Source organism: Erythrolamprus reginae, chromosome 1, assembly GCF_031021105.1.
Source record: "Erythrolamprus reginae isolate rEryReg1 chromosome 1, rEryReg1.hap1, whole genome shotgun sequence".
In the NCBI taxonomy this organism is placed as follows: Eukaryota; Metazoa; Chordata; class Lepidosauria; order Squamata; family Dipsadidae; genus Erythrolamprus; species Erythrolamprus reginae.
Window position 1 is genome coordinate 170,830,781 of NC_091950.1, and position 21,736 is coordinate 170,852,516.

At 39.9% G+C, this 21,736-nt stretch overlaps 1 protein-coding gene across 1 annotated transcript in view; it reads right to left on the minus strand.

Moving 5' to 3' along the window:
- Nucleotides 1–19,388, minus strand: part of LRP1B (LDL receptor related protein 1B) — a 1,143,506-nt gene extending 1,124,118 nt beyond the window's left edge. Inside the window, exon 1 of the mRNA XM_070731453.1 lies at nt 19,298–19,388. Within this exon, the coding sequence (XP_070587554.1) occupies nt 19,298–19,388 (91 nt within the window). The remainder of the gene's footprint in view (nt 1–19,297) is intronic.
- Nucleotides 19,389–21,736: the final 2,348 nt, after the last annotated feature.

Here is a 21,736-nt window from a genome sequence, read left to right on the forward strand (position 1 = left end):
ATGTCATACCTGAAACCTGGCTGGGCAGATTTCAGAGAGAGGAACTCCTCCCTCCGGGCCCAGCCAGGTTTCAGTCACACATACCAGGTCAGCCTCCTCCAGAATCAAATCCCAGATGAGGAGAGATTTATTTACCACCGACCTGGCATTGAGTAGCAGCAGCCTGAGTCCAGGGCCAGAATTACACTTGTCACCAGTGTCCTTGGTTGAGCTCACGGAGCCGGAACATGGGATCGCTATTAAGCAGTGATCCCTCCTTCCCCTTGAACGGCTAGCTCCGTGACTCCCACCACCTCCTCTTCCCAGCAACACTGGGATATTCTGACCCTCTGCCACCCCAGAGATAGATGACCCCTCCCCTCCTGCCTCTCCAACGTCAAGTGGGCCAAATATATCATTCATACCATTTCCATCCACCTCATCCATACCATAATCCCACCCACCCCACCAATCCCACCCATACGAATCATTCATTCCAAACATATTACTATACCCGCCCCAATTATTCATCAATTAACCCCCCCCAATAATTTCGTTAAAATATGGATTAAAATATGGAATATCCTGTGAGAAAGCCTTTTCAATTTAACACATAGCTGAGACCCAATTAATGTGATCCCTTATTGTTTCAACCAACAATTCCAATATTAAAAAGTCTAAGCAGGCAGGATGAATGAACTTGAGGGGGTGCGTCTCTGTCTCTCTCTCTCTGCTGAAAAAATGAGACTCCCCGCAAGTCAACTTACGGGAAAGGTGGAGAGAGGGTGAGGTGACAGCTCCTGTGTAGGTACAAGTCTACGCCCACCGCTTTTTCCCCAGGGCGCCGCTTCTGTGTGCAGGTGGCGAGGCCATCCAACCACTGCCTCCATTTTTTTTTGCTTCCTGTTTCTTCCTGGTGGTTGGAAGAATATGGGCAGGAGTGGGTGGGGCATGGTCCTTGGACACAGCCGGAGAACCCGAGTGGGGCTCAGAGCCCATGGGGGTTTCTCTCGGCCGACAGCATATCAGCTGTCGGGTGGGAAAAATGGCGCCAGCTCTACCGCGCGGGGTTTGAAAAACCTGCACGGAGTTTGTCTTTTGCCTGTGCAGCCGTGCAGCCACACAGGCTAGAGGGAACAGTGGCCAGCAGCACAGGATGCCAACGCATCCTGTGATCCTGTCACTCACCCGCAGACCGGATAAATGGCCTCAGTGGGCCACATGCGACCTGTGGGCTGTAGTTTGGGGACCACTGCTTTAAGCCATAATAGGAATTGCCCAAAGCCCCTTCATTATATCACCCAGCAAGATTCAACCAAGCCTGGGACTCAAGATAACCTACAAAGTTACCCCTGCATGGCCACATGGGAGTCTGACAACCAATCAGAATACATTTCCTTCACAGGAACAGGAAGCAAGTTCAAAGCCCAAGAGAGGATATACATCAGTCTCTCTCTCTCTTTGACACATGCACACACACACACACACTTGATTGCCCAGGGCCTCAAACATGTGGACCTGTCCAGCATTAAACCACTTTTCCAATCAGCCTTCATGTTTCCAGTGTCTTTCTTCCCACTTGGAACTGAACCCAGATGGACATTTCTTCCTACACACTGCCTCTAAAAACATTGCAGGCTGAAAGAAAACTGTTGATGTTGATTTGTACTAATTTGTACAAGTTACCACAATTGGTTATACAACAGAAGTGAGCAGTTCTCGTGTTAATTCTATCAGCTCACTAAATTCTGTGGTCATGAAAGATGAATTGAGCCACATTTGCCAAGTAGAGCTGGTGCAAGACAGACAGGAGAAATTTAAGGGCAGAGGATATCATTTTTAGATGTATAGATATTATCAATTCTAATTCAAAGGGATCTTTCAAAAAAACTAATAAAAGGCCAATCCACATAGACCCCTTGAGCCATGGCAAGGAATCCACTAGGGTTTCCAAGACACATACCCAGTAGTGAGCATCTCACTCCCATCCACAACTCAAGCAGCTGGAGGATGGCTTAAGGTACCACATTTTGGAAGTAGTATTTTATTCTTTATTCCACTTTTCTACACTGCACACACTCACATTTGCAAACTGTTAGGGAAGATAAGTGAATACCACACCTGCACACACGGTTTATGATTTTTTTCCTTCTCTTCACCTAAATTTTACTCGGCAAAATTATTCAAAGAAAGATAATGTTCTATTGTGTAGAAGTGCATAGAAAAGTTAAATTCTTAAGTTATCTTTGTTCATTGCAAGGAAAGAGAATGAAGCTTTTCAACCTGTGGTTAGATAAAAACTCAGTAGTGGTAAAATTATTAGATTTTTACATATTTGCTTATTTCTTAAAGTTTTCTTCTGTGAGCCCTGCCCTGTTCAGCTTCCCAATCATCGGAAACCCTGCAGTGTGTAGAGAAGCTATGAAGGAAACTTCTATTGATAACAAACACAAGATAAGAGGGGTTCCTGGGTGCTTTTATCTTTGCAGAAGGGTGGAGGGAGAGATACATGCCCTTCTTTCTGTAGTGAACCTGTAACTCAAAACTCTGCAATGCTGTCAGAACATCAAATCTTTCAGGAGGAAGAATTATATGAAAAGATATTTAGGGGCATCATGCTGGCAATACGATTTTATTACAGTAATATGCATGCAGTGGCAGTAACTTTTCAAACAATATTTAAACATTAAAAAGTAAATCAAATAGTTTTATGTAGTAAAGTTTTATTTGAATACAAAGGAAAATCATTCACACACACCCCTTTTTCCAAAGTGGTGTGTCTGCATATTAAATGCCTTATTTGCTCTCTGAGGGGTTGTGGGTTTTTTTTGGGGGGGGGGGTTGAATGAGATGGTGAATGAGATGGTGTAGATCTAGGAATGGCTGGATCATTAAGCCTTCTTTAAAAACTCTTGCATTTCTATAAGATGTCAAGGCCAAACCATTTTATGTACATTAAATAAATTCAGACCTGATTTTAGATGTAATCATCTGAAATCACACCAAACTGAATAATGAAGGTGACAGTTGGACCTTCACAAACATTGCTCATACTCTTATTTGGGATATAAACATTTCATAAATTGATCCAGGATGTGGCTGAAAACACAGGATTCCAATTTCAAATCGCTCAAGTATTCCCTTGTTGGTTTCGTCAAATTACAACCTTGAAATTCCCTCATCTGAAAAATGATCCATAAATCCATTAATTACATTTTGCAATACTGAATTTGTAATGCTGCTTCAATTTTAGTGATATGTTTTATTTTTATGCTATTTTCTAATACATATCTGTCAAATGTGTCATAATCTTTCATTTAGTCAATCCGAAAATCAATCTTGCCATAAATATCCTTAGAAATAAAATGGATCTTGCTGTAGTGCATCGTACCAATGGGATAATGATGTTGTGTAAAACAGTGGCCTCCAACCTTTTGGGCACCAAGGATAAGTTCCGTGGAGATAGGTATTTCTCTGAACCAAAGGGGGTATGGTTTCATGTGCTGTCTACATCCAACAGATGGGATTTTGCTTGTTTGTGTGGCATGGTTTCTGGCATGCCGTGGACTGCTGTCAGTCCTTGGACTGGGGTTTGCGGAGTCCTGGTGAATGAGATGGTGTAGATCTAGGAATGGCTGGATCATTAGGCCAAATGTTATGAATATACAAGTAGCTCTTTATTTTTCCTTCTGAATTCCTTAGCAGTTGCTCATCCAGTTTGACTATAAATATTGAAAGAATAAGATGTCTTTTCTCATTGGCATAACACAAAAAGTGTTAGTCCTGGCCAATTTGATCTTGTGAATGAGAAATGACAACTGAGACAATGGTAGCCACCCAAACTACTTGTTAAAATGAGGAGAATCTGAATTCTCCCCATGCATTCTGAGAATAACTCCATTCAAAGAAATCTCTTACTTGCTGAGGAAAAACACCTTCAAAACTAAAAAATATTTTTAAAAATCTTCCTAATGCATATAGCTTCCTTACAAAGAGGAAGTAGTTGGTTTCTAGATTGATAATTCTAATATATTGTTGATCATGATTAAAGCCCAGTTCTAAGCTGTAGATAATACTGAATTTGACATGACTTGTCATCTGGTGAATCATAAGGTATCCCAATCTAATCCACATCATCCATGAGACACATTTAGTAAAAAGTTACTTACTCATAGATATAATAACATATCCAGCTTCTGGGCAAGTAGAAACATTATACATACATTCTGGAGATCAGAAATTGGAGGGAATCAATGATGAGACAGAGTGCTTTGGATGTATATATGATGCATTTTTATTTACAATGTAATATGAAATATCACTAAAACATATTCTGTCAATTTTCTTCCCAGGAGATATGTGTTGGCTTAAAAAAAAAAAAAATCCTATTAAGCTATTTTAAAACTACAGTTACATAAACTGGAGACCTGCAGTCCAAGAACCATTAAAGGGATGTTTTCTGTGTCTAAAGTTAGGCTAAAAAAAACCCAATTATGTGTTTAAATCATGACCTTGTGCCTTTAGGTCCCACTATTACTTTGCATTTGATTATTCATATAAGTTTCTTTAGCTCTGAGCACCATCTACTGAGAAACATCTAAGTAAATACATTTGCTACCACATTCTGCTCTGTGTTGTTGCTTCAACACCTGACAAAAAGCCTGCATTTAATTATGTCTCCCAAAATAGTGCTAATAGCCCCATCCCCTTTACAAAATTTAACAAATAATTTGCAAACCAAATTTAGGGACAAAATAGGGTTAAGGGTGATAGATATAGTGATAGTAATATAGAGATAGATATGAAAAACTGAGAGAAAGATGAGAGTTAGAGATGGAAATGGAAATGATAGTGATGGAGATAGAAATAGAGATTATAAAGGCAGAAGTAGAGGCAGAAATACTGGTAGAGGTAGAAAGAGATGGAAATGATAAAAGTAGATAGTGGTGAAATGGAGATGATAAAGATCATAGAGAAAGTGGGGGCTAACAGATGACTAACAGAGTTAGTAAGAATTACAGAAGTGTGTGTGTGTGTGTGTGTGTGTGTGTGTGTGTGTTTATGTTGATCTGAAAAAATATCTCTTTCCTAACCCAACATATAATTGCATTTCCCAAGGCTGAATTTGAGATACCAATTTATTTAACAGCTTTTGTAGAGGTAATTAGCCCTAGGAATATCTCTTCCCATCAACAGGATTAGCTGTCTATTGTTCTTCTTTGCCCAAAATGTCTATGCGTGCAATCTATGAACACCTCTACATAAAGCATGCCCTCAATCAATATTAATATTAGCTTAGCACGAAGGTGAACAGCTTGATACCTTCAGTGTCTCATATGTTGTCTGAGTACCTTTTAGGGAACCCTCAGAGAGGACTTGGGTTATGATTTCTGGAAACTAGGAGCAGTTTCCCATTTGTATGGTAAAAACATAAAAATTCTAATGTTCGCGCCAAAACAAACCTATATAATTGTTGAGAGAGAAAGAGAAAGAGAGAGACAGAGAGGCAGGCAAGGGGGAAAAGATAAGGGGAAAAAACAGTTTTCTTGAAAAAAACCCTCAATCCAGTTATGAAGTCACCACATTCATTTTGTAGCCCTCACCACCACCCCTCTATCCAAATATTTTATATAATGTTTCACTACTAAACAGATTCCTACTTTGAGTTTAGCATGTCAACTGGATTGAAAGCTTAGCTTTTTCTGATCCTGACGAAAAAGCTTAGCTTTTTCGTCAGGATCAGGATGATAAGATATGGCTTGTTCCTGATTTTTGAATCCCAGCTCATAAAAGGCATCACAAATCTGGATTTAAATGCCAGATCTAACTAATCATCTTTTATTTGCTTGTTCCTAACATTAGTAAGTAGAATTAAATGAAAGAGAACAGGCAACACAACACAACAAAACACAACACAAGACCTTTTTGTGTGAGAACTTGTGCCACTTCAGATACCCATGTGATACATGCCAAAGGCACAACATTTTTGACACTTGGTTATGTCTTCCTCTGCTTTCTTTATACAAGAAATCCTAAATGTTACCCATACCATAGGGGTATGATAAACAGTGTACATGAAATCTGAATATCAGTTTGAAAGTTTACGTCAATAATAATAATAATAATAATAATAATAATAATAATTATTATTATTATTATTATTATTATTATTATTATTATTATTATTATTATTTATTAGATTTGTATGCCGCCCCTCTCCGAAGACTCGGGGCGGCTCACAACAACGATAAAAACAATATTATACTGGCACAAATCTAATATTAAAAAAACCCTAAAAACCCTATCATAATTAAAAACCAAACAGCACATACATACCAAACATAAATTATAATAAGCCTGGGGGAAAGGTGTCTCAAATCTCCCATGCCTGGTGGTATAGGTGGGTCTTAAGTAGTTTACGGAAGACAAGGAGGGGGGGAGCAGTTCTAATCTCCGGGGGGAGTTGATTCCAGAGGGCCGGGGCCGCCACAGAGAAGGGTCTTCCCCTGGGGCCTGCCAGACGACATTGTTTAGTTGACGGGACCCGGAGAAGGCCAACTCTGTGGGACCTTATCGGCAGCTGGGATTCGTGCGGTAGCAGGCGGTTCCGGAGGTACTCTGTTCCAATGCCATGTAGGGCTTTAAAGGTCATGACCAACACTTTGAATTGTGACCGGAAACTGATCGGCAGCCAATGCACGCCACGGAGTGTTGTAGATACGTGGGTGAAACTGGGAAGCCCCACGATGGCTCTCGCGGCTGCGTTCTGCATGATCTGGAGTTTCCGAACACTTTTCAAAGGTAGCCCCATGTAGAGAGCATTGCAGTAATCGAACCTCGAGGTGATAAGGGCATGAGTGACTGTGAGCAATGACTCCCTGTCCAAATAGGACCGCAACTGTCTAATATATTTTGAAACTTAATCTATGATAAGGATGGAGCTTGTACAGATCAGCTTTAGTTTGTAAGATCTGAAATATTAGTTGGGAGGACTCATTACACTGAGATTTTAACCCTGCTGTTCTGTTTAAGAAAAATAACAAATCTTCTGTTCGGGTCACATACGACCCGGACCGAAAACTCTTCATTTGCAGTGCTTATGTTTGGTCTTTTTGAAAGCTTTTTTCACTTGGAAAGTAGTCTGAACATTTCTGCACACAATGATATGAAAATTGAACTGGAAAAATTGATGCATATTGGTTTATTTTGCACATAAAGTATGCCTCAATTATTTCAATTTATATAAAAATTATGCTGTTAATTTCAAACTTACATACTTTTTTTTAGTAAAATGGATTTGTTTCATAAAATTAGTTCTCTGGCTACAATGTGGTTGATTTTCAAAAGGATATTCCAAATATTTCTAGACAAATATGTATAAACAGTGACAATAATGGCACACAGCAAGGCCGAGGGGGGGGTGGCCCTTTTGTGGCAAACATAAACCAATAAGAACCATTTTTTTCAGTTCATTTATATTTTTCTTATATTCAGAAATGTTCAATTTAGTATATCAAACCTCTTGGGGGAAAATTCCTTAGGGATTTGTAGCCTTAAAAAATAGAAATTGACACGAAATTAAAAAAGGATGGGGGGAGGGGCTTTTTGATCAAAATAAAAATATAAGTCTCAATTTTTCCAGTTCAATTTTCATATCATTATGTTCATAAATGTTCAAACTAGTTTTCCAGTTGAAAAAGTTTTCAAAAAGATCAAATTCAAGTACCTAAAAAAATTATTTTTGGTCCGGTCACATACGAACAGAAACAGATTCAAAGTTATGATTTTTTTTTGCCCAGAAAACAATTAGCCACCACCCCAAAAATATTTTTTGATGATCAGCATTGTTAAATTGAGTAAATGAATGCCTAAGATTTTAAAGAATATTTCGGATTTGGAGCATAAAAAAATAAAAAGTGAAAATGGTTGCAAGCAGCCAAGGGGGGGGGGAGGCCTTATTTCTGATGTTAAAAAACCAATAAGAATCATTTTTTTCAGTTCCTTTATATTTTTCTTATATTCAGAAATGTTCAAGCTACCAATCTCACACCAACTTTAGTAAAATAGAATGCATTTTGCAAGCAAAACTATCCATAAATTGAAAAAAATTTCACAAAAACGGGGGGGGGCGTGCATTATATCCGCAAAATAAACCAATAAGATTTACTTTTTTCATTTCAATTTTCATATCATTGTGTGCAGAAATGTTCAGACTACTTTCCAAGTGAAAAAAGCTTTCAAAAAGACCAAACATAAGCACTTCAAATGAAGAGTTTTCGGTCCGGGTCGTATGTGACCCGAACATAAGATTTGTAACTTTTTTTGCCCAGCAAAAACTAAGCCCCCCACCCCCCAAAAAAAATTCTCATAGAGAGAACCCCTGAAATGATAAATAGTCATGAAATTTCAAGTTTCAGATATGCAGGGAAAAATTTTTACAGGGACTCAAACTTGGCTTCGGGTCACATACGACCCGAACAGAACAGCAGGGTATAATTATTTCTTCTGAAGAGAAAGCACTCTTCCATTATAAGGCAACTTGAATCAAAATCACTTTATCTGAGCTTGCTGAAATATAAGGAACCAGGGACTTTATATACTATGTATGGAAGAGCATAGAATAGGTCACCAGACTCAACCATGGAAATCCTCTAAAAGTTATAGCCAGACATAAATGTTCACACAAGGCAGGCATTCAACAGGAACCGAAGAGATGGAGAAGTCTTCATAAAAATAACAGTGTGAGTAGAATGCATTCTCTATTCCTAACTTTACAATTTAGCATACATTTGTTTCAGGGTAGAATCTGTATAAAGAATGAACTATGGTTCAATAGTGGCATTGTGCAATTCCAGATATCAGATGTATTTGAAATATCACTGGGTATTTTGAAAAGTACGCTCATCTGGGCAAGGTTGTCTCTTGTAAAAATGATTGAATAATGACCTTCAAAGGATGGAGTAGAAATGTAGAGGGGAAAAGAATAATGAGAGCACAGCCTGCTACCTCAATGCCAGCATTCACACAGTGTTGCATTTAAATTGTTCTATACTTAAAGACAGACAAGGTGTAGCCTGTAAGCTTGTCTACCTCATGTGGTCCCTGAGCTCATATTTGTGGTTCCCATAGCCTCACACCTAAAGCTCATATTCAATGGCCAGCTGCCAGCAAGTGATGCATTTTCCCACAGCATGTCTATAAAGTGAAATAAGAAATAAATCCTTTTCTATACTTCAATATGTTCAGCCTACATATTTTACTTTAAATGTTTTCTTTTTTAATGGAAGGGGGAATGATATGCCGTACCCACATGATTCCTTCAGGCCTAGTCATTGCTTCTGTAGTAAGAAAAGGAGCTCTCTTAACTTGAAGAGGATGACTCACGCTTTTTCAATACTGGTCTAGTTGAGTTTCTTTCTTGTCCCTTTCTTGTTCGATGATAATAAAATGTGGGGGGGGGGAGGTTTCTTTGTCTGAGCAGAAGCTTGGGAACGTTCTAGTTGTCCAATCCTATGTCTTGTATCCATCAAAACTAAAACCTATAAAAGTCAGAATCTCAAGAGATTCTGTAAACAACAGAACACAGTCGGATGCAACTTTTTGAGGCCATCTACAGCGGAGTGAAATGGTCTCCTTTAGGTGCTATCCAGAGGGATACCCACAGGGTTAAGAGATAAGAAGTCAGCTGGGTCAACCAAGTGTTGGGTGTAGCAGAGCAGAGATGAAAGTCATCTGGATTACATCATATTCAAAACTATTGTTAAAGCTGGCATGTTACAGCAGGTGTCACCACCAGAAATGTTAGGCAAAGTTAAGCCTGATTAACACTTGCAGGCATAATACTGAAGCTGAAAAAACCAATTCAGGAGGAGAGAATAGGAATCAACTGCCATGCAGTCAGAAACCTACACAGATGTCCATACACATAAGAGAAGTCAAGCTCAAACTCAACTCTCTTTTTTTAGTCCAAATATGACATCTCTTTTATAGGTTTTGTCAGCTGCTTCATGGACTCCCAATATTCTTTGTTGATCAAAGCCCTTTCAAAGGATAACTAATTCCATTCGCTCACAGAGGACCTTGAAATGAAACAAGGAAAGTGATACAAGTTTTAAATTTCTTTGGAAAACTGCATGCATTATGAACTGAACACATTGCCATTTGAGATTAAAAACAGAATGTGTAATTAAGGCTCTTAATGTGCTCTGCACATTCCATCAGTAAGTAGTCCCTGTAATTATAGGAACACTCAGATGTGTTAGTATTAAGCCTATTCAAATTTCTATCTTCTGGCTGAACAGTTCATTTAAGGTGTTTCAGAGGTATTCTAATTATGTAATCAATGGAATGTGGGAGAACATTATTTGTCCAGTACATATTACATTTGTCTTTATATATTTAAATATATACTTCAAGGGATGTTTCTAGAATAAGGGAAGAGGAATTGAATACCATTTCTATTATTTAATCAAATGATGCTACCAAATCAAAAATTACCCTTAATTGATTTATGCAATGGTTAATGGCTTCATTGAAGTTTGTCAGATAAGCCAAAATTGACAGTTTGCCGCTTCCTGCTATGATACCTTATACAGTAAACTACACTATCTGAATTCCCACTGCATCCTAAGGCAAAACCAGAGAAATCACAAAGTAACTCATACTCAATACATATGAATCCACTATTCGAATTTATACCTGGTTAGGGTTCTACATGTCTGCTGCTTGTTTGCCATTGTGTTACCAAACTGCCTTATTGCCAATATAGAAACATAGAAACATAGAAGACTGATGGCAGAAAAAGACCTCATGGTCCATCTAGTCTGCCCTTATACCATTTCCTGTATTTTATCTTACAATGGATATATGTTTATCCCAGGCATGTTTAAATTCAGTTACTGTGGATTTACCAAACACGTCTGCTGGAGGTTTGTTCCAAGGATCTACTACTCTTTCAGTAAAATAATATTTTCTCATGTTGCCTTTGATCTTTCCCCCAACTAACTTCAGATTGTGTCCCCTTGTTCTTGTGTTCACTTTCCTATTAAAAACACTTCCCTCCTGAACCTTATTTAACCCTTTAACATATTTAAATGTTTCGATCATGTTCCCCCTTTTCCTTCTGTCCTCCAGAGTCCAGACTATACAGATTGAGTTCATTAAGTCTTTCCTGATACGTTTTATGCTTAAGACCTTCCACCATACTTGTAGCCCGTCTTTGGACCCGTTCAATATGGTGTCATCCCCTTTAAAAGCAAGTCTTCTCCAGTCTGCTGAGCTCTAAGTGGACGGATCTGACTTCGATAACCTCCAGAGCCTGTGCTAGAGATTTTTATATGGGAAATCTCATCCCTCTAAAAGACAGCTGGACAGCTTTACGTCTTCTCCATCTCTCAAGTTTGAGGACTGTCACAACTCATTCAGCTTAATAGTGGGCAAGGCAATCCTGGCAATGTCCCACTCCATAACCAGCTATAAAATGTGAAGGATAAGCAGAGAAACAGAGATGTCAATATGGATCACATATTAAATGCATCATATTTAATTGTCTAAATTGTTAAGGAAGATTCAGCCCCATAGAGTGCTGTCTATCATCAAAAGAAAGCAAAGAGGTTTCTACATCATCCTATGTGCTTATGGGAAAGAGTACATATGCAGTTTTTCATGGTGAATATATTAATTCAGCAACAAATCTGCATTCATAGGAGTTTACTAATCCCTAGCGAGTGTGTTTAATACCAAACTATTTTAAAAATGTAATTGCTCAAAATGGGGTGAAGACTGTGAATTTAGATCCATACAAAATCGTGTGAAATACACATAGTGCTTATGTCTGTCATTTGTCAACTCAAGTGCTGATTCTTTTTTCAATTCTGTAGTGTTATCTTTCCTACCCAACCACCCCTTAAGTATAGTCTCTATGACAGCCAGTTTGGTGCAGTGGTTTAAGGCACTAGACTGGAAACCAAGCAACTATGAGTTCTAGTTGCATCCTCAGTACAAAGCCAGTCACTTCCCTTCAACTCTAGAAGTGAGGCAGTGGCAAAGCGCTTCTGACAATCTTGCCAGAAAACTGCAGGAACTTGTCCAAGCAATTACCTGCAATCAGGAGTGACATGAATGCACAATAAAATGGAATAAAATTCAGTGCATTTTCTTAAGTACGTAGACACACGGTCGGTAACCCAGATTCTGAGAAGCTTTGAACTTTGCGGAAAGCTTTTTGACATTCTTCATTTCTCAGAGGGTTATCCGATTCCAATCTCCCTGTTCTTCTTTTGCTAAGCGTTTACTTGAAGAGTTTTGATTTCTGGACTCTCAGAGAGATGTGAAACAGAATGCAGGTAATACTGTACGAGCAAGACAAAAAGTCGGATGGTCTATATTGCTATATTGTCCCCCTTCCCAAACTTTCTAATTTTCTTGGCACACGTAGGCATTTTTAGCAGGAAGCTGAATTTTGGCAAGACCGTAGTATCTTAGTTCCTCTTCCATAGTTTTCGAACCAACATGGTGCTGATTTAACAGTAAAAACAATGATTGGTGATACTCAAAGAAACTAGTGGAAAATCACACAGCCCTTGAATAATCCCACTTTAAATCTAGTCAGGTATTATTCACTGGGGGAATAGTCTTTAAGTCAAACATGCACACAACACTGCTGTACAAGTAGTCCTCAATATATGACCCAAATTCAGCCCCAAAAATGTGACTGCAGTTAAGTGAGTTTTGTTTCATTTTACGGCCTTTCTTGCCATGGTGGTTGTTGAATGAATGCTGCAGTTGTTGAATGACTAATCCCGTTGTTAAGTGAATCTGGCTTCCCCATTGGCTTTGCTTGTCAGAAGATTGCAAAGGGGGATCACATGAGCCCCCCAAGATACTGCAACTGTCACAAATACATGCCAGTTGCCAAGCCTCTAAATTCTGGTTGCGGGGATGCTGCAATAGTTGTTAAGTGTGAAAAACAGTTCTAAGTCACATTTTTCAATGCCCTTATAACTTGGAACGGTCCCTAAATGAAGTCATCCTATAAACAGAGTAAGAGAACAACCATGTGCTCCCGTCTTGAATACCTTTTGAGGGACAATGGGTAGGATAATTATTTATTAGTAACTGTAATAATACAATTATTATAATAGTGAGATACTCGTGTGATTTGCATGTATAAAGTCCTTCTCCCATGCTTTTCTCCCATGGTCCATCTATGTACAACAACCAATGGTGTGTGTGTGTGGGGGGTGAGATTTGGCATTAATGTTAGAATTTTCAACTTGAAGCTGGAAAAGAAAATAGAAGTCTTTAATAGAGAGAAATCTGCTGCGCGTATATAATACTTTTGTAAAGAATCAAAGCGGGTAATATTACTGTGCCCTTCCATGTCTTTCCTATGTAAATCTTCTTGCATTGTATTTATAATATATATTAATGAAAGATTGGGGAGATTTGCAAAGATGAGAGTGAAAAACTCTCTCCTGAAACTGTAGAAGAGCTTTATTTGAACGTCACGTCTTATACAACCCAACCGCTGAGAATGCTTTTTTATCAGATCAACAAGGAGGAGTTTCATGTGAAACAGCACAGTAGATGTAGCAATGTTCTGCTTCTAATTCTAAAGTATGAATAATGAGATTAAAGGAAAGCCTAAAAACACACTCAGCAAGACCCTTTGGAAGCCAAAGAGAGATATGACTGCTCCCCAAAAGTTCTAAAATAAGGATTAAAAGAAAAATAGTTCAGTTATTAAATCTATAGTTCATCAGTGCAAAGTAATTCCTTTTCAGTTCACATCCACTGTCTGATAAACAAATCCGTTCTGTTTTAAGTTGCTACAGCTTCTACTTACTTATAGTTAGCAGATAAAACAAGCAGTCCTTTCAGATGTAAGTCTTCAAAAGTGACATATGGTTGGCCATTGGATACAGGAGAGGGGGAAAAAAAAATTCCCGTAGTTTTTATTCACGGCATTTTCCTTAGGTAAAAATCAAACTAGCTTTGTGTGAAACCTTTGTTAAGTCAACAATATATGAAAGAGCTTATACAGCAAGGACATCTTGCTGGTGTAACATCTGTCTGATCCACTGCACAGTGTGCTTTCATGTCTGACAATATAATACTTCTCATAAATACCAATATGCTCTTTGCAAGGTTGATGTCGGATGTGAACTTTGTTGGTTAAAAAAAATACACAACCACAAACAGATCTCTGTCGGGGGGAAAACAAGCAAGTCACTGTCTTTTAGCATCTCTAACCAGAAAGAATCCTTTTCCATGTTTCAATAGAGATCAATCTGATTTGGGTTTTAAAACAGACTTCACTGTGTATATGTTTTATAAATATTGTTTGCACAATGGGAGGATCCTGGAATCTGTATTTATGGAGGCTTCAGAAAATCTGAAGCTACACCAGGCTTCATTCTCCGCTCACCAGAGGTGAGAAAGACCCATTAATGGTTTGGGCCATTAAGCCTGGAAGTGCTGAAGTTTCTTTCATTGCAATTGAAATTGTACCCATTTTTTATTATTTATTTATTTATTTAATTGATTTAATTTATATTTTTAGATTTTTTTAAAAATCTGTAAAATTACATAAACAGCTTAGAAATGCACAAATTACCAATTTGCAGATTCTAAGCATATTCCATGACATCACCCACCCATGGCTGGCTAGATTTGGATCTCGAAGTGCCATTCTGAAACATAAACACTAAAGGAAAGTCGGCATCTCTCAGCTATTGGTATTCCAAAATGACCTCCTGCAAATATTTTCAGAAAAGTCTTGTGACAAAAATTCAACTTTGTAAAAACAACATTTGTTGGATGTAATGTATACATTGTGTCATCTATGCTACTTTGTACCTGTGTACAAATGGGAAGGTGTTGTCATTTGGGGAAAAAGGCACCGTCCTAAAGTTCAAGCAATTCCTCCTAAAAGCTAGTTTTAGTGTTATCGTGTGGTTTCTAACACCGATACATCTCTTTATCAAGATCATTCCCTTGGCATTTTACAAAATGTTGCTTTCTATAAGAAACCATGTCAAGGAAATAAATTGTGCATCCAACATTACAAAAGTAACCTTCTGGTAGATGTTTTCCTCATTCTCTTTCCCATGTCACCAATCTTCTCACTCATCGTTCACCAAGCCTTTCCATTATGACATACAAGACATTCTCAAATGCAATCTGCAACCTGCAATTGCATTTTTGTAAAGGTATGCTGCAACCTATAGTAGAAAACTGGCATTAAATTGTAATTTAGAAGGTCATTTTTTTGTAATCCCTCTAGGTGATCTTAGTGATATGTCTCCAATTTTATAAGACAGAAAAAATGTCTCTTCCTACAGCTTCTACTATGTTCTGATACATTTCTTTAAAGTTTGGAATATCCACCACATTTTAAACACAATCATTGAGCGTCTCTCTGATCTGACATGCCATAGCGGTATGATAAAATTGTTGGCTCTAGGTGAACAAGATTTGGTGAGTATAATGTACAGGGCATTGCATTTTCACAGTGGATTGATTTAAACTTAAGTTGACATAGTATTTTTATCCCATAATCCTAGAGTGTTACAAGCAAAAAAGCACACTAAACCAAATCAGAAAGCATTCTCTTGACTTTTTAAATAAATTGGTACCTGCCAATCTCCACACCAAGTGGAGACAGCCACCTGGGTTTCTAGGCATCATTGTAAATATAATTTCTACAGCAAATGTAATGGTAATTGAAAGAATTCAGATTTGATCAAAGTTTGTAAAGTTCTAGAATACATGCTGGAAAGAATGATACATTGAAGAGCCCAAATTGGCTCGAGCTGAAGTATCTAAGGAAGAAATTACATACAAAAATAACAAAGAAGCCGGGATTTTCAAGGACTTACCTCATAGTCCTTCCTTTATCTTCTTTCAAACACTTCTCAACTCAAATCTTTCCCAAGGCTAAAAGATTATTTTTTATTTTTTGAGACTCTGCCAAGCAAGGATTTTTGTTCTTGTCGCTCGTAGTGTGCAACACCTATTTAATTTTTTATAACCAGCTGGGAAATTGATCTAACAGGTTCAGTAGTTCAATTACAGGAGAAACAAGAACAGCATATCTAAAGCCATTTGTATTTCTTCAAATTAGTTTTAAACAGACATTGAACACTTCGGTATGAAGCTTGTAGAGCAAAAAAAGAGAGAAATACAAAGTTTCCCCAGTGTGAGTGTAATTTCCCGTAAAGGTATGTGTTTAACAATAATCTAGTGTTTTTTTCTCTTCTCAGCTATAGATCATAATATTTATTGCCCTTATTTGGTTTGTGATTTGCACACCTTGAACAACTATCCCAGTTTGTGCTTTGCTTCGTATTTAATCTGAAAACAGGCATACTATTTGAGTTGGCAAAATCACTAACCTTTTGAATATTGTACCAATTAAGGGGAAAGTACCTATCTTACAAAGGAACAAATAAATACATCTAACTCATTTCTCTTTAATAAATTAGATAATTAGATAATAATCTTTAGGCACATAACACAAAACACAGAAAAACAATTTTCATTTAAATCAAGTAACTTTCTTCAGGGGCAATAAAACAATTGGTGTTAGGAATTAGTGTGATCCACAAACTAATGAAATAGGCAGTATGCTGATTTCCTGCCCACAGTTTTAATCCTCCATTTAGTTTTAAATTATTTGTATCTCAGGTTTGTGAGATAGCAAGCCATGATCCAAAAGTAGTAGGACATCTCACTGGATTTTGAGTTTATTTACATGGAAATACTTGTTGACTTTTTAGAAGTGGTGCTTCATGCAGGAAGATCTACAGGAGCCCATGTGGTGGATTTCTTTCACAGTAGCTGTCACTTTTGAAAGCAACATAATGAGCAGACATGCAACATGTGGGAATTCTAGCGTGCGAATTGCAGGGATACTTCATGCTGCAACAGGGATATTTTTCTCATATATTTTTGCCTGTTTGTCAGATATCAAGCAGGGAGAGAGAGAGAGAGAGGCTGTTATCCAGCTGAAAACTGTTTTGTTGAACAGGTAATAAAATTCAAACACACCTGCCCAACATCCCTTCGCTGCCATTTTAATGAAACTTAGTCCCAAACAATCTCCCAGCATGTCCTGCTGGAATCAATGGAAATTAAATATGCAACCAACAGGAATGGTTGTACGTTTAGAAAACTGGTAAAAGGCAGCTAGGAATTATAATTGGTTGTCTACTTATCAGGGACCAAGCCCATTGAACTTAATGGAAGTTGCTTTTGAGCAGACACCTAGGTGTTTTTATTGCCAATATAATAAAATCTGAATTCTAGGAGCTTTTTTAAAAAAAGGAAAGGAAAACTGTTGGGATTTTTGTTTTTTGTTGCTGGATAGCTTAATGTACCCTTGCCTGAACACTCCACTGTTTAAATGAATATCAATAGATAAGAGTGAGCTAAAAAGAAAAGCCAAAGAAAGCATATTTTAGAAGGTCTTTTCAAAGCAGGGAAGAGTCAATAGCTGCAAAATTATACTGCCGAGAACATGCATCCTCACTAAAGCTTAGTATAAGAGAGTTTCACATGTGTAGTAGTATGTGCCAATAATATTAAGGAGATACATTGCCCACACCATTCCTACCTATTATTTGTTGCCCGATAATAAATCTATAACCTTATATCAATGCAGAACCTCTGTCATATGATGGAGAAGCCTAACCTAGCATTGCTCAAGTGTGTCTTGTTCTCCAGACTTCAGAGGCTTTCTGCAGCCTGAAGTGCATCTAGAGATGATTTGCCCCATCATCTTGGTAGCACTATAGTTCATTCTAATCAGAGGATTCCAGAAGGCTCAAGTTTTCCTAGCACAGCTTGTTCTGTTTAATCACTGAGGTGTGGGAATTATAATTAAATTCGCATTCTCTTTTTTCTTGGGAGGGGGGCACCAACCAGGATCAGACTACAGTTTAGAGATTTTAACCATCATATTCACAATAAATATTCTTTAAAAGGTCACACCCAATTTTGGATTTGGATTGGGTCTCCCCGTTAAAAACCGACACCCCCCAAAAAATAAATTCACCCTGAAGCAAATCTGGATGCTTGCAACAGCCAGATGCATTCAAGTCTGCTTAAGATACAGTTTTTACCCAGGGGATAAGTCTTATCCAAGCCATGAAGGATGACTTTTGAGAAGACATTTATAGGATTGTGCTTTTCATCTGAAATGCACCTTTACTTCAAAGTAAACCTCACCCAGGACAGCAAGACTTACTTCCAAGTAAGCAGTGGGTGAAATCTAAGCCTACATAGGACAACCCACCTAGAAGAGATTCCACCTCAACAGAAGTCCCGTGGGGGATCGCAGTTCGGAAACCCTCTCGATGTGGAAGTCAATTTCACAGGGATTACCTCAGTCTTTAGGATCCTCTCTTTTACGTTTAGGATAACAGTCTATCGCCAACAGATGGTGGTTTAAGTCCCGCAGCATTTGGACCTTTGAAGGACCGAGATATTTTTTTGGGGGGGGGGGAGTGTAATTGCAAGCTTCTTCTTGACTTCAGATCGGGTTCTGGAAAAGCTTGGTCAGCCTAGCCAAGCGAGAAGAAGCGAGCCAAGTTTGTAGCCCAACGGTCACTTTTGCAGCCCAGAGTGGCGCGCTCGGGTAATCTAGCTCCAGGAAAAAGAAAAAAAAAAACCCCAATCCATGGAAGCGAAGTAGGGAAGAAGGGAGAGGGGGGGAGGGAAACAGTAGTTCCCTTTATACTATTTGGGGGTGGGGTGCCTGGGGGATGCTGAGCGCATTGGAAGATAGGAGGAAGATTTTTTTATTTTAAAAAGTTGCCGGCTTTCCAAAGCTCGAGCGTGGGAAGGGAGCCGAGCCCCGCGGAAAAAGCCAACCCGCCATCCTCTGCGGAGGCACAGCGAAGTCGGCACCGCTGCCGGCCAGAGGACCGTGGTTTCGCTCCTTCGACGGGGCAGGCAGGATCGGGCTTCTTCCCCCATCCGATCCCAGCCCAACGGAGGTTATCTTTGGAACCCCGGCGAGAGAAGGCAAGAAAACGCTTCTTTGCCACAGGCGGAGGCTTGCAAGAGAGTTGGCCCCTAAGTTTGAGACCTAGCCAATAATAATAATAAAACAATACTTCGAATAAAATAGTACTAGTACTACTACTACTACTACTACTAATATTACTACTACTGCTACTGCTACTACTACTACTACTAATAATAATAATAATAATAATAATAATAATAATAATAATAATAATAATAATAATAAGGATGCTGAGCGCATTGGAAACGGAAAAGCCGAACCCTCCGAGCCAGACGCCTGACTTACCTGGCTCGGCTCCCACCGCCGGGATCGGAGCGATCGGAAATAATCCCGAAAGGAGGGCGAAGATGCAGGCGAAGAGGAGAAACGCGGGCATGGCTGGAGCGCACGACCACTTGGAAGCGCCGGACGGGGAGCTCGGCTGCGCCCTCCGGGAAGTCGCGCACAAGCACGGTTGGCAAAACCTTGCCCGGAGATAAAAAAAAAAAAAATCTGCTCGGGGAGCCTCGGCTCCCCCCCCCCGGTCCGTCGGTCCGTCCGTCCGTCCGTCGGCTGGCCGCCTCGCTCGCTTTCCCACCGGCTGCCGAAGGTGGCTGTGAGCGGGAGCAGCTGGTGTGGCTCCGAACTCCGCGATGCAGAGCGCGTCTGATCTTACATCACGCCAAGAGGGGCAAGTCAGGAAGAGCGGCGGCGAGCGATGCCAGAGGAGGCGAATTTTACTGATTGATCACGGGGAGCCGCTGCTGCTGCCGCCGCCGTCCCTTAAACCCCCCCTCCGCGCTCCTCCCGCCCCCAGCTTATATGCCCCCCGTAAATCATCGCTATTCCTTGGGAAGAGGCGGCTCCAGAAAAGCCGAGAAATCGCCGCGTAACTATCCAGGAGGAGGGAAAAGAAGAAAAGGGCTTTTACACGGGAAAGGACGTCGACCCTCCCATCTCCCCTTCCCATCCAAGTCTAGACCCCGGAATGAACCACTGGCATCCCAACCAGCGTCCCGGTCCTTTTTGCGGGGAGGGGAGAGATGGGGAAGCCTACGGAGTCACCCCGGTAATTCTAGGAAAGCCCAAGAAGCTTGTTGGAGAGGATAACCAGAGAGAGCTAAGTCAGTGGGGAGAAGGGCAAGCATCGAGGGCACCACGTAGGGAGAAGTGCTTACACCCCACCCCCCCCCCCCCGCAAAAGGAAAGGGTTCGTTTGAACTGCAAATTGTTTGGGTCAAATTGAATGAATCGGCAAAAAAACCCGGTCCTTTGCAAACCTGGAAACTTTCTGAGGCCTTTGGAGAGCGGCAGCTGCCTCTGGAGGGAGGACTGAGAAGTACCCTCTGGCCAGAAGATTTTTTTTTCTCTCTTTTGGGAAATTCGTCTTGAGAACAGTGATGCAGGGAAGCACAAGAGTGAAATTGAGGCGAAACCAGGAGGACCCAACCCAGATCTGTCAACTGGGGTTATATGGGAGCCTCCCTGGATAAGTTTGTAAGACAGCTGGCTTGATAGAAAAGAAAGACAGAAAAAAGAATAAACTTTTCACCAAAGAACTGCATGGCATAGCAGTAGTATTTAGACTTATATACCGCTTCACAGTGCTTTACAACCCTCTCTAAGCAGTTTACAGAGAGTCAGCATATTGCCCCCAACAATCTGTGTCCTCATTTTACTGACCTTGGAAGAATGGAAGGCTGAATCAACCTTGAGCCTACTAAGATTCGATCTGCCAAACTGCTGGCAGCTGATGATCAGCAGAAGTAGCTTGCAGTACTGCTCTCTAACCTTGCACCACCAAGGCATCCACAGCTCATTATATTATTATTGTTGTTGTTGTTGTTTTTGTTGTTGTTGTTATTTAGACTTGTATGCCGCCCGTCTCCAAGGACCCAGGGTGGCTCACAACATACAATACAAAACAATATGTTTACAAATCTAATAGTTAAAACTGTAAGCTAAAATCCCATTATGATAAAAACAGTCAATCTACTCAATCACATCCACACATAACATTTAATGGTCAGAGAAGGAGGGGTCATAATCTAGCTGCCTCATGCCTGGTGACATAGATGGGTCTTAAGACTCTTGTGAAAGGCAAGGAGGGTGGGGGCAGTGCGAATCTCCAAAGGGAGCTGATTCCAGATCCTTCATGATCTAATGCTTATATTTTTGTCTTTGGCCCACTCTTTGGCATGATGCTAAAGTAAAGTCATGGTGAAGGCCCAGTCTGATTCAGTGGGTTTGGCTTACAAAATTCTAGATTTGAGATTGCAAGTAAGGGGGAGTGAGAAATCAAAGGTGCAGCAAGGGGCCATTTTGGGTTGATCTTGTGCTACCCTTTGCCAGTGATTGGGTAAAAGCTGTTAGAGAGGTTGGATGCCCAGGCCACATGGGTGGATGCCCAGCATTCCAGGATGTTAAGTGTCTAAAAGCAGGAAGAGCTGGAGGTAGCAATGGATTGTAAGGGATGTGGGTGGATCAGATTACTTGGCTGGGAAGGAGAGGGGAAGGAATGGGATAAGGCTGGAACAGGATGAGAAGTAAGAACAGGCAATGCCATCATGATGGGTGATAAGGGGACTCCAAGGATGGGGTGCTCAAAGGGAAGGCAATGTCTGTGGTTGAAGGCAATTGATCCCATCTTCCAAACTCTTAGCGTCAATCTTCAATACTATTTTACGGTTACTCATGCCTTGGTCATGTTGCCAGTGGTCTAGCTGAAGCTGCACTTAAAGCCCA